The sequence below is a fragment of the Fukomys damarensis genome, unplaced genomic scaffold, assembly GCF_012274545.1.
Source record: "Fukomys damarensis isolate Sample0158 unplaced genomic scaffold, DMR_v1.0_HiC HiC_scaffold_28, whole genome shotgun sequence".
NCBI lineage: Eukaryota > Metazoa > Chordata > Mammalia > Rodentia > Bathyergidae > Fukomys > Fukomys damarensis.
This window is the reverse complement of record NW_022900940.1, coordinates 17680138-17700962: the sequence shown is the minus strand read 5'-3', so window position 1 is coordinate 17700962 and position 20825 is coordinate 17680138. Positions and strand designations below refer to the sequence as shown.

At 42.9% G+C, this 20825-nt stretch overlaps 1 protein-coding gene across 1 annotated transcript in view; it reads left to right on the top strand.

Moving 5' to 3' along the window:
• Positions 1–20825, top strand: part of Itga9 (integrin subunit alpha 9) — a 332354-nt gene that overhangs the window by 39979 nt on the left and 271550 nt on the right. Inside the window, exons 7-12 of the mRNA XM_033756921.1 lie at positions 103–188; positions 2464–2532; positions 7555–7692; positions 12453–12558; positions 14337–14431; positions 18081–18171. Of these exons, the coding sequence (XP_033612812.1) occupies positions 103–188; positions 2464–2532; positions 7555–7692; positions 12453–12558; positions 14337–14431; positions 18081–18171 (585 nt within the window). The remainder of the gene's footprint in view (positions 1–102; positions 189–2463; positions 2533–7554; positions 7693–12452; positions 12559–14336; positions 14432–18080; positions 18172–20825) is intronic.

The window sequence follows — 20825 nt, the reverse complement described above, 5'->3', positions numbered from 1 at the left end:
CCGGAAGAGGGACATACTTGAGGAACTTTTTCCTCTGGTGTATATTTTTCTTCCATGACCGTCTTTATCAACCTGTCCTTGATTTCTGCTCATCCTGTTCAGGTTACGCAGTGACTGCTGGCCACTTCTCTCACCCATCCAGCACCGACGTGGTTGGAGGTGCCCCACAGGATGAAGGCATCGGAAAGGTGAGGAGAAAAGCCTGTGGTGTGACGTGGGGCAGACAGAAGTGGGGAGCATCTGCCGCTATTATAGAGGTTTGCCTGCTGATTTCACCTGAATACTTTCATAGGTTGCTGGAAGGTTAGTGATACAACAGTGAGGACCCTGTGACAGTCTCTTTCCAGATCACTTTTGATAGTTTATCAAAGAAGGTTAGTCAGAGTGTGAATACTATAAACATTGTCCAGTCTCTGCACATTCTCTTCTGAGACTTTTGCAGTTGGGGTATGTGTTATTTTATAAGACTACTCTTTACATTGTGGCACCCTGCCTTCCAAAACCTTTCCCAGACTTGGCTTTGGCTTCACAGAATCAGATTTAGTTCCAAGTATCTTTAGAAGGCCTTTTTGTGCCTGAATTATCATTTATTTCCCCAGTCATTTAGAAGGAACACTGGGTTCCCAAGACTGGTGGAGCCTAAGCCTGGCTTGGGAGTATATGGGTCTGGCTTTTTCTAAGTATCTGCCCAGAATGTAGAACAGACCTCCCTGGATCTAGGGATGAATTCCTTGGGGGAAATCATGACCTCTTAGGGCCTAAATTGTGGAGAGCTATGCTTGTTGATTATTTCGTTTCAGGGTGCAAGAACTCTGATGGGGGAGATCTGGATGACTCAGGAATCTGTGTTTTTAACAAGCTCTGCAGGTTGTCTGATGGGAAAGACTGAACAGTGGTATGAACCACTCTGTGCCCTTAGGGGCAAAGCTGCAATGAAGTCTGCTACATCTTCTATGGCTTAGAGAATCTTGATCTGGATCTTAGAGATCTTATGGGTCTGGATTCTAGAGAGACCCAGATGGGCTGAGGTTACTGTTAATGGGAGCTTTCAGCCAAGATATAAGAGGATCAGGGAGCTAAAGAGTCCAGCTGACTGGCTTGATTAAAACATATTTATGAGGGTCATTTTGATGGACCCTTATGGGTGGGAGTCAGGAGCCCCTGACTCATTTCTGGAGCTTGTGCCTCTCTCTTCTCTAGTTCTGATGATATGGAAAGAGGTCCTTGAAAACAAAACCAGATAAACCAGGGCGTTAAGCAGATGAACTTTCGATAACTTGAAGAAAGGGTTGGGTTTTTCTGAATCACATGAATTCATCTAAGTGGGGGAAGGAGAAGCACTGTGTACATTGCCAAATTGATGGTATCTTCTGGGGAGGGACTGTATGCCACCAGCCATCTTCATGGTGTTGCTAAAAATGCCTGTTCCCAGTTTACAGCAGTGCAGATGTTCTGTACTGGTGACAGTGGCTTTCTTTTCTTGCCAATTACAGAAACACTCCATTTGATTTTGTTTCTCCTTAAAATAATTGTGATGACTGCATAATTGTGATCACTGTTCAGTCTTTCCCATCAGACAACCTGCAGAGCTTGTCAGGTCTTGGGACAAGAATGGTATTTATAACTGATAGAGACAGCCAGAGGGAGTCCTGGATCCAGTTAACACAACATGAGCATGCTTCTTTCAGTTGCATGACCTGAGTGGCACTGGAGGAACTGGCCATAGGTGACAAAGTTACTGACTGTTCCACATTCCCAGGGATTAGAGCTCACACAGACTTTATCGTTAAGGACCCCAGAAAGGGCCTCTGATCTTCATTTATCGTACCAGGGCACAGAACCCTTTATGCTATTATGTCTGTTCCTTGTTCCCTACTCTGTTTCTCATGAAAATATTCTTTCTGTAAAATGTAACTCGGAAAAAAAAAAACAGTGAAGTACATTTAGGAAGTTAAATGTCAATGGCATTTAAATACCCCTACCAAAGGCTCTGAAAATTTTGACAGGGAAGGAATTTATTTAATGTTTAACTTTGTATTTCCCAAGCCTAACCTATGTTCACCCAAGCAGATTCCTTGGCTGTAATATGTGGAATCATTTTGGAGGACATTTTTTTGTCTAAAATGCCTTTGCCTTATTTCTGTTAAAGCTCTAATTAATAGGATTGACAGAACTATTTTAAGGAAGGAAACGGTATTCCTGAGAGTTGAATTGTTCACTAATAATGTGGAAACTCCTAGATTGTGTATGACTTCTGTAAACTCTGTGGTTCGGAGCAATGGAAGTGACTTCTACCTCAGGATTAAAGGACGCTTTCCTGCAGGATGGCGGTTCATTAAGATCAGCCGGCATAAGCACACCTGCCATGTGCCTGGCTTTTAAAGAGGACTCTCAGTAGGATGCTGATAAATATCTCTGGTCATTGCTTCCATCCTAACTAGATTTTTTTTGTTCATTCCCCAGGTTTATATTTTTAGAGCTGACCGAAGATCAGGCACATTAATTAAGATTTTTCAGGCATCAGGTAAAAAGGTGAGCTTCTTGGAATAAATGACTTTTTTTGTGTGTGGGAGATGAGATCATATGAGGGTCAGTTCTGCGTAGAAAATTGACTTAGAATGGCTACTTGTGCCCTGTGTTTACTGACGGTTCCATCTGCATGTCGATGCCTTCTCTTTCTTAGCAATGTGTGTAACCTGCCGATTTCATGGGATTCATGCTCATTTTTGAAGATGTCATGTAACAAGATGAGTTGTACATAGCCAGATTATAGTACAGCATTTAAAGTTTGTCACTGTCCAGGCACTGTAATCCAGATACTACATGCTCTTCCCTCTGCCTTTTTCCACTTCTTGTCTTTGTTCCCTTCCTTCTTTCCCTCATACGAACACATCTGCACTTCCAGAGACAGCAGGTACAGTTGAGTGCAGGCAGCAGATCTGTTATGCATAGGTGATTAATTGGGAAAGATGAGGGTAGATGAATGCTTCTCGCTGTCCTTATCAGTCCGCTACTGCCCTCTTTTCCTGTGTCCTCAGACCTCATGTTGTTGCCCATGGAACTGTTGTCATAAAGAGAAAATGTGAACAAAAAACCATTCAGTTCCTCTTAGAGATAGCTCAGGAGGCTGCTCTGCATTAGTCCTGGAGGTGGTTTATCTGCCTGGGTCATGCGCACCCTCTCCCTAATCTCTGTTTCCTGAAGGTTTGAATCATACTGTCCTGTAGTCTAGCATTATCCCGGTTAGAGTCTTCTGTTTAATAAACAAAAATTTTTATGGGCCACTCAGCTCCACACCCTTTAGTATGGCTTAGACCAGCGTGGCATGATTTAGGTTGGGGCTATGTGGGGTAATTTTGAGGCTCTTCTTTCTTCTTTCTTTCTTTCTTTCTTTCTTTCTTTCTTTCTTTCTTTCTTTCTTTTCTTTCTTTCTTTCTTTCTTTCTTCCTCTTCCTCTTCCTCTTCTTCCTCTTCTTCTTCTTCCTCCTCCTCCTTCCTCCTTCCTCCTTCCTTCTCCTTCGCCTCCTCCTCCACCTCTTCTTCCTCCTCTTCCTCCTCCTTCTCCTCCCCCTCCTCCCCCCTCTCCCTCCCTTCCTTCTCCTTCCTTCTTTTCTCCTCCTCCTTCTCCTTTCTCCCCCTCCTTCTCCTCCTCCTCCCCTGCTCCCCCTCCCCTTCTTCCTCCCCCCTTCTTCTCCTTCTTCTCCTCCTCCCTCCTCCGTTTCCTTTTCTCCTCTTCCCCCCCCCCTTTTATTTTGGTACAAAGGGGTGGGGTGGGATGTTGAACTCAGGACCTCGAGCTTGCCAGGAATGCATGGTGCTGCTGAGCTACATCCCTGGCCCAAGGAGGCTGGTTTTGATGGAGGCCTGGTGGGCTCTGAAAAGCATGGGATGCCCGAGGTGTGGGAAGGAGACTCTGGAAGTTTGGAGTATGCCAAAAGGTGATTTTACTTACATTTCTTTCAGACAGGAGGAAAGTGATTGTTTCCTTCCTTGGCCACATTTTCCCTGTCCAATTTTGAGTTAAATCTGCCTTATGCCAGCCTGCAGTCATTCCAAGTTGTCAGGATGATAAACCGTATTCTGAGTTCCAACAATCTCACTTACACTGAACATTTTTGTGTTTTGGTTTTTTTTTGGGGGGGGGAGGTTCTGCCTTTTTTGAGACAAAGCCTTGCTATGTTGCCTAGTCTGGTTCTGAACAATTCAACTAAAGCGATGATCTTCCTGCCTCAGCCTCTTGAGTAGCTGGAACTACAGGCATGCCGACTGTACTTTTAGACACTTTAATATGTGCATTTAATGTGTAATTGTCATAACCTTTAGAATTAAAAATGTAGCACTGAATTTCATTTTGCATTTTTTCTCACAACAATTCTACCTTTGCTGAGAACTGTGCTGGCTTGTATTATTTTAACATTTCCCAAACTGAAATCAATAACGTTGGAACTGGGAGCTATTTTCCAGAAAAGGCTTTCCAAGCATCCCAAAAGCAAGAAGGAAGTAGCTACATAGCTTTGTGATGCACAGGGTCCTAATGAGCACAGAATGCCTTAATACCCCTAAGCCTACAGTTTACATCTTTCTCCAAAAAGCAAAACATGAATAAATGTGTCACTGTGGAAACAAACACCCTCCACATTTCAGATTAGCTGGGTTTGAAAGCATAAATTTAAAGGATTCTTCAAAGTGAATCATGGGGCTTAAACACAGTGTCACCCTAATTTCTGAGCATCTTCCTCCTCCACATCCTGCCACCTCTTCCCAGGACTGGCCCCTTTAATGCGTGCTGTCATGGCGTAATTAGCAAAATGAATGTGGCTTCTCTTTCAAGACCCCTGGTTCGGTTGATAACTTACCTCGCCACCACCTGAGCCAAACTTGGTCAGGTTTTTAGGGGTGGATTTGAGAGTGGGTGAAGTGAGGGGATCAGAAAACCTCCAGAACCCCTTTGCAAACTTACCAAGGACTCAGTGTGGTTAAATTCCGGGACAGATGTGCTTACCTGTCACTTTGAACGTTCTTATTGTGACAAAATTTGTCAGGTTCCTTGAGGTAGAGACAGAAGGCAGAGACAGATATTTTGCCCTCCAGTTCTATAGCTGTGTGCCTTGCCTTTACTGTAGGGCTTTGCTTTTCCAACCTTTGCCTTGTTCTGTAGTTACTCTCCATCATTACACACCCCCCTAGCCCTCTGGCCTTCACTTTCTTTTCCCAGATCTCCAGCTAGCTTTATACCCGTCATCCCCCTTTGATTTTTGAAATAGGCCATTACCTCTCTGTAACCATCTTACACTGCTTTTTGCCAGAACAAATGAGATGTTTTTGGCTCTCTGACTTCTCCATTCTCTCCTAGGGAGAGGACCTGACCCCAGACTTTCAAAGGATGCCTTTAGCTTTACCTCTGTGTCGAAGAGGAGGGTTCTAACTCTCAGCAATCATCAGTTTACTTCTGTTTTCGTTTGGCTAGTATTTGGTCAGATTGTATCTTGGCTTCTCATTAGGAAGGAAAAATACTAATAAAAAACCGGTTCTGGTCTTTATTGATTGACACCTTGCAAAGAGTATCCATAAGAAATCATTAGTGTGTGTACAATTCAGACATTAAAACAGACATACTCCTTTGAACTTCTAGGCTGACGAGAAGTTATGATCAAGGGACCCTTACCCTAAAGCATGTCATAGCCATGTTGAAATTTTATTGAATTAACTGAGTATGTGAAGTGTTTGTGTTTCAACTCTGCATACAGGGATTTTTGATTTAACAACCATGAAGATGCCAAGTTCAATAGCCCACTGAAATGAAACAAATAGTTCCTGTGGGGCTCAGCCAGAAAAATAAGTGTTTGGCTTTGTTCTTTGGGGTCCTGTCTGTGTTTTGCCAGTTTCTATTCTTAAAGGTCAGATAGATTGGCAAGGCCACTGAATTAGTGGCTGGCAGTTTGGTTTCTGTCTTTTCCACCTCTGTGATTCCAAACCTCTCCTGTGACCTTCTCCCTTGAGGTTGGCTGATTGGCTTTGACATGTGAGTAGGGAAGGATTCTTGAGTGGCCACTGCAAAGTCCTCCAGTGCCAGCGTTAGCTGCAGGAAGTAGATTGGAGTCTCCCCACCTCTCAAACTCCACTGGGACAGCTGCCAACACACTCCACCAGCAAGAGAAAATGCTTGCTCGGGTCAATAGAGCTGGAGCACCTCTATTTGAAAACATTTATTTTAAAAGCATAGTGCTTTTTCTGTTGTTTTTAGAGGTTGCTAACTGGCAGCTTTTAGAGAGCACATAGCCTGCAAAAGTTTTTGTTTGGTTCGTTCGGTATTAATTTATCATTTTTATTATATGTTAAATTATCAGCATTTTAAAAAATAGGCATTTCAAACAGAATTTTAGATTTTTTGGCTTCTCTGGGAAAATTGGGAGGTTGGCCCTTCTGGGTCAGCTTTCCTTGTAGGAGCAGAGTTGCTGCTAGGTAGTAGCTGTTCCTTTAGCTGGGCCTGTGGGCTCCAGTTTGCTACAGTCTCCACCACCCCCTATTGTCACCTAGACACCGAAGAAATGTCACTAAGAAATACCACTTGCCACCTGTAAGCACACTTGCGCTGTTATTTTTTCTAACTTCCTGCTTGGATGCCATTGGTATTTGGCTTGAGATCCCAGATTTAAAATAAAGGTTACTGGGTTAAGCTATGTTTAAAGAGTCAGTATATCTGGCTCTGTTCCTTCTTGAGTCTATGATTTGTACCTTTTCCTGTCACTTCACTTCATGCCTTCATAGCCAGTCTATACACTGGACTGGGGGAAGAGATCCTGTTTCGCCATGTAACGCTTGTTTTCATGTCTTTGAGGTGCTGAAAGATGTCACATTCCTACTTGCTTGGTCTTGTCAAATATCTGATGTACAGACACTTTTATCATGATTTTAACCTGGCTTTGGAACCTCAGCTTTCATTTTTTAAAAACTACCTTGTTCTCCAGGGATTCGCTTATTTACCTTCTTAATAGGGCTCCTGGAAGCCTCTCTTTCCCCTTTCTCTGCAGCCTGTCCCCCTCCTCAGCTACGCTTTGGGTCCTTGGAGGAGAGAGGGTGTCCCTCTCTGACCCTTCCTGCTGCTGTCCCATTGCTCGAGCTCTGAGCTGCTTCTCTCCTCTTGTCCCTCTGCTCCTACCCACTTTCCCTTCTGTCTTTTTCCTGCCTCATGCCCTTTCCCTGCTGACATGGCTGACCCCCTCTCCCTACACCCCTTGCAGGGGGCTGGCCAGGTGGGCAGGTGTCAGCTGGAGCTGTAAATAGAGCGCTGCGCTTTTGTGCCGGTAAAAAAAAAATAGGGCTCCTGGAAAGGGACATTCTGAGCCCCTTAGTTTTGGTCTCAGGATGATCGGAAGGCCCATGGGTGCTGGGTACTTTACTGCTTGGGCTTTCTGGTGGGTGGGGCAGCTCAGCTAGTGCAGCCTTGAAGGGACCAGGAGCAAGTGTTTCTGAAACTAGTGATCCAGAGAACGGGGAGGGCCTTGGTGTGCAAGGGTAGACACTGAACACTGTTGCGACTCGACTTGGTTGCAGATGGGCTCTTACTTCGGCTCCTCCTTATGCGCAGTTGACCTGAACAGGGATGGCCTTTCTGACCTGCTGGTGGGTGCCCCTATGTTTTCTGAGATCAGAGACGAGGGGCAGGTCACTGTCTACATCAACAGAGGAAACGTGAGTATGGTGGGCAATGTGGGGATGGGATGTGGGAAGGAAGGGGCATTTTTTCAGCCAGGAGTGACTGAGCACCCTCTATAGGTGTGCATGGGGTCACCTTACCCAGAGGAGGTGCAATGGCCTAATCCCTGCTATGGAGATCCTAATGGTCCGTTGGTGGAAAGTCGTATACAGTGTGAGAACTGCAGGCGTATAGAGGCCAGGAAGAAACCTTCCTGACAAGTTTTTGAGCCCTGTGTGCCAGGCGCTGTTTTGTCCTGCTTTCTATAAAGGCTTTAGTGGGATACCCTGTGATATCAAGGGTCTCTCATTTTCAGATGAAGAAACTGAGGCACAGAGAGGTTAAGTTACATGTAGCCCAAACCACATAGCTGAGAAGTGGAAAGGTTGGGATTTGAATCTGGCTTGCTTCAAAACTGGCATGCTTTGTCTTTATGAGTTTGGCTTACAAGGTGTGATCAGAATATATAGTGAATGTTTAAATTAAAATTTATTACCCTAGAAGACACATTGCCATTAATCCCCTTCAAAGTAGCCTCCTTTGCTTCAAACGCATTTATCCTACCATTTGTGCCGCTCTCTGAAGCATTTCTGAAAGTCCTGTCTTGTATCTTTCTGAGATGTGATAAAAAATGTGATGAATTCTGCTGCCAAATCATCCATGCAGTGGAAAGAAGGCTTGTGAAAACACTGCAGCGTAACCTCCTTCACCTTTCTTCCTGGCTTCGGCACTGTGGGACTTGTGGCTCGTTGTAGTCAAAAAGACTATGAAAGGTAAAAATTTAGAATCTATTGAGGACCTCAAGGCAGCCATGACAGCACAAGTAAAGACACAAAATAGATTTCTAGAACTGCTTCAGAAAGTAGCAAGAGTGATGGGTCGTATGTGTTTGAAGCAAGGAGCACTTTGAGGAGGATTCCTGGCAGTTTGTCTCTTACCGGAATACATTTAAAAGCTGTGAACATTTGTGTATTGTTTAATCACAGAAAATCATATTTTACTCAACATGATGGTCTTCAGATCCATCCGTTTTCTTTCAAATGACAGAATTTTGTTCTTTCTTGTGGCTGAATACCACGGTATGTATTACACACCTTTTTTTACCCATTCAACTGTTGATGGGCATCTAGGCTGGTTTCATACTCTGTCTCCTGTGAATCGTGCTGCAGTAAACATGGATATGCAGGTGTCCTTGTAGTGTGCTGACTTTGACTGGTTAGGGTATCTGTCAAGGAGTGAGACAGCTGGGTCCTATGGCAGTTCTAGTTTTAGTTTTCTGAGGAGCCTTCATACTGCTTTTTATGTTGCCTCTACTTATTTACATTCCTACCAGAAGAGTAGGTGTGGGGGAAGCCCCCCACATCTTTGTCAGCATTTATGGTTTAAAAAATTTTTTTTTGTATTCTTGATGCTAACCATTCTGTCTGGAATGAGATGGAAACTCAGTGAGGCAAAATATATACATACATACATACATACATACACAGAGAGAGAGAGAGAGAGAGGGAGGGATAGTGAGTGTATGTATGTATGTGTTTGAGACAGGGTTTCTGTGTAGTGTAGTTCAGGATGACCTTGAACTCATGGTGATCCTCCTGCCTCAACTTCCCAAGTGCTAGGATTACAGGATTATGGGCATGTGTCACCAAACCTGTCTCAGTGTAGTTTTGATTGCATTTCTGTAATGGTTAAAGATGTTGAACATTTTTTCATATATTTATTGACCATTTATAGTACTTTTGAGAAGTATCTATACATTTCATTTGCCCATTCATTGATTAGGCTATTTGATTTTTTTAGTTCTTTATATGTTTTAAATATTAATCCTTTGTCAGAGCAATATCTGGGAAAAGGTTTTCTTCTATTTTGTTGGCTATCTCTTCACTCTTTTGATTGTTTCCCTTGCTGTGCAGAAACTTTTCAGTGTGATGTAGTCCCATTTGTTGGTTCTTGCTGTTATTTCCTGTGTTATTAGAGTCTTGTTCAGGACATCTTTGCATATGCCTATGGCTTCAAGTATTTCAAAGTTTCAACATTTCAAAGTTTCAGGTCTTATCCCTAGGTTTTAATAGATTTTGAATTGATTTTTTTTTTTTTTTTTGGTACCAGGTGAAAGAGAAGGAGTTAGTGGTTTCACTGACTGCCTTGCAAGTGCAAGGTTCCAAGTTTGATCCCTGGTACGAGAGGGGTGGGTGGGGGATTTCGTTTTAATCTTCTACATATGGATATCCAGTTTTCCAAGCACCATTTGGTAAAGAGGCTGTCTTTTTTCCAGTGTTTATTTTTGAATCCTTATGAATCTGATGGCAGTAGTTGTGTGGGTTTGTTTCTGTGTGCTCTTTTTTTTCCTTGTGTGTATTGGGTGAGGGTATTGGGGGTTGAACGTAGGACTTTTACGTTAAGCTACATCCCCAGCCCCTTTTTATTTTTTAATTTTGAAATAGGGTCTTGATAAGTTGCAGAGTTGCCCAGGCTGGGTCTGAACTTGCGGTCCCTCTTGCTCCTGTAATTTCACAGTGCTGAGCTTGTGCCACCAAATCCCACGTTCTGTGTTCCCTGTTCTGTTCTGCTGTCTATTTCTATTTTGCATCAGTACCATATTGTTTTTGTTACAGTGTTTTTGCAATATAATTTAAAATTGGGTATTGTGATGCCTCTAGCCTTTCTCTTTTTGCTTAAGATTGCTGTTGGTGTTCTGCGTTTCTTGTTTCCATATACATTTTGGGATTTTCTTCTAGTTCTGTGAATAATGTCATTGTACTTCTCATGGGGATTGCATTAAATCTGTAGATTGCTTTATGGTATTGTGGCCATTTTAACAATATTAATTCTGCCAATCTGTGAACATGGGAGGTCTAGCCACTTTCTGTCTATTGTCTTCAATCTCTTTCTGTGGTGTTCTGAAACTCATTGTAGAGGTCTGTCACCTCCTTGGTTAGGTTGACTCCCAGTGATTGTATTTTTTTTTTAACGTACTGTGATTGGAATTGTTTTCCTGATTCCCCCCCCCAGGTAGTTCATTATTGGCATATGAAAATCTATTGATGTTTTTAAAGAAAAGTGTCAAGTGTGTATCCTAGGCAATAACTTTTGATACCTGCATCCCCACTGACATTCTAGGAGCAGGGAATGGGAAGAAGCGAAGTGGTCATTGTACAGAGGAGAATGGTGGGCAGTCAGTGGCTGTCTACATTTATATGTGTAGGAGAACGAAGATGTTGCAGTTTGACTGTGTGACCAAGCCAGGGCTGGAATCTTGGAGCGTGATAATTCTCCTCAGACCTCCTCTGAGCATGAGGCAGCCATGTGTGGCCTCTCCCCTGCCTCCAGCCCAATGTGCCTTAAAGATGTATGGATGCCCTAATCTCCAGAGTGTTCTGTTTCTGTTGAAACTGTAAGGTAAAGTGAAGAAGTGAAAAAAATGGTGACTTCGGAGTGGATGGACCTGAGTTTGAATCTTGGTTTTTCCAATTTGTAGCCTGTGTGATATGAGCAAATAGATTGTAGTCAGTGCCTCAGTTTCCCAGCTGTACAGTGGGAAAGGTCATAAATGACGGTGTGGATATACCCTGCTTGTTACACAACAGGAATCAGTTGTGTGTGTTTCTCTCTCCTCTTCCCCCTCACAGTAATAGAAAGAAATTGCATGTAGTAAGCTCTCTGGATCTTTGAGTTGTGCTTTTTCGGATTCATGCAACCATGTATTGAACTAATGGGAACAAAAAGAATTGTCTATTCTGATGATGACTGTTTTTCTTGTCATTAATCCCTAAGTGATGTAACTATTTTAATAAATTTATATTGTATTAGATATTATAGTCTAGAGATGATTTAAAGTACACAGAAAGGTATACATAAGTTGTATGTAGATATAATAACATTTTATATATACTTACAGACTTTAGAATCCAGGTGGTCCTGGTACCACCCTCACAGACACTAAGGGGTGACTCTTATTTGTATTTTGGAGTGGGGCTTTCACTGACTGAAGAAATCATCACATCTTTATTGTTTTTAAGTTGAAAATTGTGTTGATAGTGTAAGAGATTTGGTCGTGAGAAAAACTAGACATTCATTAGAGGGCTCGTGTATGTCTGATGGGTCCAGAGTGTCTCTCCACTGGGGAAGGTTTAGACATTCTTACTCCCTAAAACATCACACTGCATTTCAATACTCTGGTATTCACGTGCCCAGTGGCTGGGAGCAGAGTGGGTATCCTTGGGTGGGTTTTACTGTCACTGTACACCACTGAGACCCCCCCCACAGTGAGTTAATGTTTGCTCAGGAATTTTGAATCTGAGCCATGCATGGCAGCGAGCATAGTGATTTATCCTACCTCTGTTCAAATGGGGTGCCTGAATCTTCATCAGGTACCTTGGAAAACAGCTTTATGAATTTGTCCTGAGTGACGCCTTAAGAAAAGCCAAGGGGATACTGTAGGCACGCGTGGTGGGTGGACTTGCTTGTCTGTGTAGTAGTGGGACAGTGAGTAGTACTCATTGGCCAAGGTGACACTCTCCTTGCCTCTGAAACATATCTCCCCTATTGGAGACCTTCCTGCTACACCAGAGAAGGCACTCGTTTTGCCGTGAGGAGAGAGAAGTTTGGGGTCTTGTGATTGTGTCCAGGTGTTTCCTGTCAATGAGTGGGATCTAGGAGGGCAGCAGTCTGAGCTCTAAATTTTTAAGTTTTAGATTAAAAAAATGTTTTGGCCCTGTACTTCCTCCCCCATCTTTTCTTCTGTCCTGTTTCCCAGGGAGCCCTTGAGGAGCAGCTCGCCCTGACTGGGGATAGGGCCTACAATGCGCACTTTGGGGAGAGCATCGCCAGCCTGGGGGATCTTGACGATGATGGCTTCTCAGGTGAGTGGGGTCTCCCCTGGAGTGCAGGGCTTCTCCAGTGCAGCAGTCAGACCGAGTCAGAGTGGCGGCTGCTCTCTGACTTTGTCCTCTCGTCGTGACCTGCTTCTGGGGCTCCTGGTCCACACTGAAAGTCCATCAGCATTTTATGGGGAGAGAGGAAAGTCTTGGGCATGTTCTCTGTGTGGACACCCAGAGCTGAGTGTTGAGCCCACAGAACTTTCACTCCTGTACATCCTCTCAGCTCTGCCCTCTTTGCTGTCTCTGCAGTGGAAACAAACCTCAGGATGGGTCCTTTGGGCTTCAAGTGGCTGAGAAGTTTGATGAGCTTTCTCCTGTCACCAGTTATTTTTGTTTCTGAGTCTCTGATGCTCCATAATGATCTGCCATGTTTTGGAGGAAATAAGTGAGGACAGAATTAGACATTTTGTCCCTGATAGTGGTGGCTTTGAAGTTGCATTATGGGGGAGTGGTGTGGAGATCTGATGTCCACGTCTGTTTGGACCCCAGGATCCTTCACAGCCCCTTCTCCTCTGGCCTGTTAAGTACCTCTTCCCTCATTGTATGCACAGTGTACAGACATTAGGGCTTAGGAGAGCCGCATCTCCAAGGCTGGGGTGCTGCTCTTACCCAGGCCAGGTGTCTGGGTTCCATTGCTACCTCATGCCACTGGCCACAGTGGGCACCATTCAGAGAGAGAGAGAGAGAGAGAGAGAGAGAGGGAGAGAGGGCAGGAGGGCAGGAGGTAAGAAGAGCGAGAGAGACAGAGAGGGAGGGGGGAGGGAGGGAGAGCGCACGCACATGATATGAACCTCTATCTTGAGATCATGGGAATGCATGTTCTCTGCCCTTAAGCACACTTCTTCAGACACATGACTCTTACCAGAAGCAAAGGGAAAACAGGGAAAATTCAAGCTTTGATCCAGGAGCTGTCATTTGTGAGAGTAACACTGGTTTTTCTTTCTGGGGAAATTAATTACACTCTGTCTGTACATTTCCTTCATCTAGGAATAGAGTTGGCTTTCTGAGTTATGCAATAACCATTGTCTGTGGAATTCCCCTCTCTGATAGAGATTAGGGTGGGTAGTTTATGTATTTATATTTCTTATATAATTTTTAAAAGTTTTTTTGTTTGCTGTACTGGGGATTCGCCCAGGATCTTTGCACTGAGCAATATCCCCTGCCGTTTTAAAATTTTGAGACAGGTACAGGACCTCTCTAAGTTCCCCAGACTTCCTCAGCCTTCTAGAATGCTAGGATTATAGGAGTGAATCACCTCACATCAGCTTGTATTTCTTTCCTTTTTTTTTTTAAATGATATCGGGGATTGAACTTGGGTGCTTGCACTTGAGAGGCAGGAGGTGGAACCACTGAGCCAAATTCCTGGCCCTGGCTTGTATTTCTTTATATTAGTCTGTCTTTCTGTCTTTCTGTCTTTGTCTGTCTGTCTGTCTGTCTGTCTTTCTTTCTTTCTTCTTCTTTTTTCTTTGGTACCAGGGATTGAACTTGGGTCTGTTTCATTATATCAATTTTCTTAAGAGGAAGAGATAGAAACTTTTCTGGGACTAAAGTTTTCTCAGCTTCTTTAACTTTCTTTTCATGTTTTTTTTTTCTTTTTCCTTTTCCCCTGCTAAGAGATCATATGCCTTATATAATGCTAGAATGATTAGCCAAAAATTTCTTGGATCGGGGGCCTCAGACATGATGATAACTGGAATTAGGGAATCCATACATATTATTCCATGTGGCATTTCTGACCCATAGTCGTTTTTCTCCCTCAGATGTGGCCATTGGTGCACCTGAAGAGGACGACTTTGCAGGGGCAGTCTATATCTATCACGGTGATGCCGGTGGGATGGTCCCCCAGTATTCAATGGTAATTGGTGTGAGAATGGTGTGGTCACTGTGTGTACATCCACTCAACAGACACACATGGAACTTCACTGTGTACCATATTCTGGGACTACAAATCAAAGTATGACACTGGGTTTGCCTTTAGGCACCTACCTTCTGGTGAAAGAGGAAAAAAATTGATGTTGCCTATTAAATATAAAACAGTACTCATAGGGTCCTGACATTGCTCACATTCAGGGATACACTTAGCCTTCAGAAAATAATAACCATATTTTTATTCAGAAGTCGAGCTACTTGAGAAAGTCAAGTTTCTTTTCAGTGTCTCCTTTACAGACCATCTATGTGTTAAGTCAGAGGAGTATTGTGAAATTACAATCTGGAGAGAGATTGGTCCACAGAGGAGGGCCTGAAAGTTATCATGGACTTTGGTCACAATTGTCATTAAAACCAGGAGTTGGTCAAAGCTCTGGCCTTGCCCTGGAGTTGGGAAATGGAAGTGGTAAATGTGTTTCTTTTTTGCTGTGTCAGCTCTGTATTCAGTCTTGCTGACGGTGTCAATCCCAGCCCATGGGAGAAAAGGAAGTCACACTGGACAGAAGCATAGTCAGGATATCTGTGAATGTGTGTAGATCGGCACTGGTCTGTGTCTTTCTCCCAGGTCAGTGACCAAAAAAGGACAATGCACATGGAGAAATTTTCAGTCAGCAAATACTTATCGAGCTCTTAAGGGCTAAGTTCTTCCTTTGTATTTATATGCATGCATTTATATTTTAAATTTAAGCAGCAGTATGTAAAAAGTACAGGTTCATTGTCCACTGACTGGCTTCTCGGCTCAGTATCTTGCCTTTGCAAGACGTTTCAGCGGGGAAGAAGAGGGCTGCTTCCTGAGGGCCTGCTCTGCCCTTTCCTTGCTGCGAGCTTTCAAAGCAGCCATGTGAGGGGGGCATGTTGATTATCCACTATTTTTCTCTGAGGTACCTGTGACCCAGGGAGGGTATTTTAACTTGCCTAAGGTAGTAAGCAGCAGTATGGCTGTTGAAACTTTCACAGTCTGACTCCTGAAACTGCTCATAACCACCCTCCTCAGCTCTATGTTTGAAAAGGGTTAACTCAAGTCAGTAGAAAAACTTGGAGATACAGAAACATTTTTCTCTGAAGCACACATACTACAAGGAGCCTCTGTCCATGTGGATCATCCTCTTTTCATTAGAAATAAGTAAGTAACATGAGAGAAATATGCTCTTAATCCATCCCAGCTGACATGGCAGGATGAAGAGGCTTTGGGCACAGTGTGGGGACCACATTGCATCCCAGGAGCCACCCTAGACTGGGATGCTGTTCCCAGTGTGACAAGCTGAAAGTCATCTAAGGACCTGATGCTTGGGCAGAGGACAGGGTCATTCTCCATACATCCTCCTGGAAGCTTGTTCTTGGACCTCGGAAGCTAATCACACAGGGGACAACCTGTGCAAGACCCCTGCTTCCCCTCCTCCAGGGCTCTACAGTGTTTTGTTTTGTTGCTGGGTGGAATCCCTGCGCCAAGCTGGAGTATACATCTTGTGGTTAGTATGGGGTGTCTTTAGTAGGAAGCGGGATCAGCAGCTGGACCGCCCTGCCTTTGTCAGCAGGCATGTCGGCTTGTCAGCCTTGACAAAGAAGTGGTTTTGGGCTTTTTAAAGAAAGAGAGACAAAGAAAAACAACTATGACTATACTTTTCCATGCTTGTTAATATGTATATATGATAAGGTCCATGATTTAAAAGGGAAAAAACCCTTTAATGATAGATCCTTCTGGGCCCAAGTCTTGAACAGAGTGAGCTTTGTGTGTGCAAAGTAGAGGAAGAAATCAGAAACAAGTCTGGGCAACACTATTGCTTTTCTTTGGCCCAGATTGGTATTATTTCTGCTGGATAAATGGTGAGATCAGGCCCCTCAGCTTCTTCCACATTACTCTTTAACTCATTCTTTTTCCTTGAGTTTACCACGAAGTGTGTTGATTTTTAACATCCCTGTGTGCCTGCCCCAGTTTGAAAGCCCTCCGGGCATGTCGTGGCGGCCCCTGTGATCTTTCTGCTGCCCAAACGGACACTGCACATAAACCTGGTCAAGTGGGGGTTTTCCAAGGTTCCTGGTTTCCATTTAGGGTTATTAGCACTGAGCAGACTTATCTTCCTGGCTTTATAGCATAATGGCCTGCAGATGTCTGCAGATAATTTAAGCCTGCATTGCCACCCCCAGATAGACCACCCCTTCTCTCTACCCCCCAGTCCCAGCCACTGCATACCTTAGAAATGCAAACCCAGGGCAAGCCTTCAGAGCTGAGATGGCCTTCTTCAAAGCATGGCTTGTAAGAAGTACAGACACACATGCTTGTTTAGATAGAGCCATGTGGGATGTGAGGCTTTGCCTGGGAGTCAGAGGCATTTCTTCTACAGTGTCCTCATCTGTACTTTGATGCATACAAATTTCCTGCTGGATGGTGTAATGGAAAATGGCAAGAGGGGCTCTCAGATCATTTATGAGAAGATTATTTGCAGTTACCAGCAGCAGTGGGATGGGGAGACATCTCAGGATCATTTTGTCTTTATTTCCTTATGCTTTTCCTTACTGAGGAAATAAAGACAAAGTGATCCTGATATCTGTAAACCTGTTGTGGATTTTCCTTTAAGACATGAAAATCTACTGTGGATTTTCCTTCAAGACATGAAAACAAGGGCACTGGCCAGTGAGACTCCACAAGGAGACTGGGATACAGGTAGGGAGGAGCCACTCAGGTGCCAGAAGATGAAATTTTTCTGATTCAGGAAGTTCAGTGCCTTGTGGAGATCTGTGCCACACAAATGCTGATGCACAGCTCTGCATGATGAGCGCTGGCTGTGCAAATATTCTTGAGCCAGTGCTACCTGTGTTGATATGTGGTGAATTTAATGATGAATAAAAAGCACCGATGGTAGGTGATGTGTGCAGGGTGGTGGAGTTGTGAACTTTGACTGGTTGGTTGAGGGCTGTCTAACAGGAAGACGGCGTCAGCTGATTCTTGTGGATTTCCTATTGATTGTAAAAGGTCAGGACTACAGAATTCTGGATTTATTAGATAAAACTCTTTAATCCTGGTTGTGAAGTTTGGGAGTCTGTAGACTTCCTAGTTGGCTGGCTGGAGAGGCAGTTTCCACAGGGCCATAGTTCCAGTCAGATATGTTAATTTCTTGTCTGTCTAGGGCAGGACTCTTGTGTGTCTTGTGAGAGGAATATTAAGTATTTGGTACCTGTGTGGGTACAGAGATAGGAAGTAAATGTATTCCTAGAATTTTAGCCAGCTATACCTGGATCAAAACAAAACAGAACCTGTTAGAAATGAGAGTTAAACTTTATCCATCTTAAACTTCAGCATGTCAAAAAAAATCACACTAGTCTGGGCAGATTTATTTGTTAGCAGTGAACTTAGCAAAATTTCAAAATGTGAAATTTGGCCAAGACAAATAATAATTATAATAAAGGAATCTTCAACTGCCTACTAAAGGCTTCCTGATCAAATTAGAGTTGCTCCCCCCCCGCCGCTTTCAACAATTTAAGACCAAATACTGCTGGGGGAAGCTGGTTAAAACTATCTCAAGTTTTTATTAGTGACTCCTTTTTTTCTAGTGAAACCATGTCCCTATTCTCTGTTTCAGAAATTGTCTGGGCAGAAGATAAACCCAGTCCTGCGGATGTTTGGGCAGTCTATATCAGGAGGCATTGATATGGATGGAAATGGCTATCCTGGTAAGTTGTTTTTGTTAAAGGCACATGAGATAAAGATAGGTGCATGAGTTGGGCTAATTTCTAGTGTGGTTAGCAGCTATTTCCTCTGTTTAGGATTAGGAAAATTCACACAGGATGGAATGTTTTGTCTGCTGTTTGATTTTAAGGTACAGATACTTGTTGATGTTCATTTCTGAGCTTTAAAGTGATTTATTTTGATGAGTTTAAATACCACGAGGTTAGAATTTCAGTAATTTCTGTGGCAGCATTTCTAATGAAAAAAAGCATTGTCCATTTAAAATGGTACATATTTAAAAGGTGATGCTGGAACAATAAAAAGGGGGGAGGAAGGAGGGAAGTGCAATGTGTTATGTCCATGTACCAATTCCCAACAGTGAATGTAGTCATTATATACTGCAGACATGGACTAGTAACAGTAAAACCAATAAACTATTGTATCATATTTTGTTTTTTTATATTTAACCATACTCATATTTAGAGACTTCTTCCTATTGAGAGGGAAAAGGAGTCACCCCTTTCCTCCTAAAAGAAAATTACAGAAAGTGCTTTGGATAAGGAGAGAGCCAGGTCGCCTTGCTGGTGGACAAACAGCCCTTCTGAGTTTGAGGCTGACTGGTCTTTGGGGTGAATGAGTACAATGTGGGGGTTGAGGCTAATTGAATGAAAATATGAAATTTTCAACCTGACCCCAGGCTATACCCAATTTATGTCAAATTGATTAGGTGGTAGGATAGTGGTTCTTTAGGTGTTTGAAGATGCAGCAGAGTGAGGTGAGAAAGCAAAGGTAAGAATTTGAAAAAACTTCAGATCATTACGGAGTTCAGAAAATATTTCCAGAAATATATAGTCATCTTACTTTTGAAAAATACTTCTTTATACTTAAAATATGTAAAAACTAGTACAGTCCTAGGACACCAAATTTTGTATTTTCTTACAGATAGAAGTTTTGCACACCCTTGAGACTTTAGAGCCAGGGATAGTAGAATAAAAAAGGGTCATTGCTTAAGCTTTTGCTCCAAGATAGGCTGTCCTGTATCTTTATAAGTTTGGGAATGCAGTTTTCCTTGTACTAGGCAACCTGAGGCCATCTCCAAATAATCTTATATGGGTTGAGTACTTTAAAATGTGTAAAATGTTGCCACATTGCAATGTCCAACTCACATGGATGCCAGTTGGCACGCAGGGAGGGGACGTCCCCCACTTTCTGGACGAGAATGCTGCACATCAGAGCAAGTTAGGGATGACTGGAGTCTGCAGGCGCAGCAGGGACTCAGGTCTCCTGGTGGCTCAGCTGCTGCTGTAGGAATGCATGTCGAGCAGATGTGTTCGCATTTCACAAGGGATCTGAACTTCATTGCTTGTGTTCTTCATAAAAAAAAAAAAAGTGATAAGTTTGTCAGGTTTGGTTAGTTTCAAACATGCAAGGGTTTAATACTATTGAAGAGCAATAAAATTAATAAATACACCTAAGTGCAGGAACTTTAGGAGTTCTATAATTTATGGATTTGCTGTTGTTTTCCCTTCATGAGGACATTGTATACATCTTTTCATTTCGTGACAGATGGGTTCAGACTCTCTTGGACTCAGATGTTTGGTTCTTTGAACTATTAATGAAACCCCAATGTTAAGGGGTTTATATTGAAGGGGAAAGAAGGCAGGGAGGTATTGGATGAGTGAATGCTTTATTTAGAAGTAAAGTTACTAAGGAGTGAGGGTGTAGTTCAAAGGTAGAGCACTTGTCTTAGCATGTGTGAGGCCCTGGGTTTGATCCCTAGCACACCATAAAAACAAAGCAACAAACATTACTAACTAAACCTGTATTTTAGTTTACCAAGCATTACTTAGTTTATCAAGTATTTTATATTTTTCATTATTTATCTGATTTGATATATCTAATAATGATGTATCATTAGATATATCATATCTAATAAATCCTAAAACATATTTCATATACTTAAGGATTACTTAATAAATGTTATACTTTCTGACTAATAAATATTTTATGATTTAAATATAAAATATTGGCAGCTTTGGAAGAAAGTCTTGGGAATAAGGTTCCCTACGTTACAGGCAAGGATGCAGAGAGAGCCTGAAGTCTCATGGAGTGAGGGTGGGAGGTGAGGACCCCCATGGTTGACAGACCCCAGGTCAGTGACAGCAGACCTTTTACAGCTTTCAGTGATGTGAACAGCCTGCTGTGGCACGTGTACCTTAAGTTTGCCACCACTGCCCTAGGTCATTTTCCAAGAGTTATTTAATTCTGGGTATCTCTCCTTGTACTGATATCAAAGGAAAAAAAATAAAGCAGGCTACATGTGTATTCTAGTAACCACATAAAGTATAGATAAAATACCTGAAGTTCATTTTAATGATATATAACAAACATATTATTTTGATTATAATCAATATAAAATTATTATTTAGATCTTTGGAATATGGTATATTTCCTCAGCTTATCTCCATTCGGACCAGCCTTATTTCAAAGATTTAATACCACATGTGGTATTTAATGTCCACGTGTGGTAGGACAATGTAGTTTTAATTCTGGCACAGTCCAGACTATGGCAGTTGGAAGGCTCCCTGACTCAGGTTGGGCCTCAGTTTCTGCAGAGCACCGTGCTGGGTGGGGACTGTCGTTGGTGGGCTTTGACTAG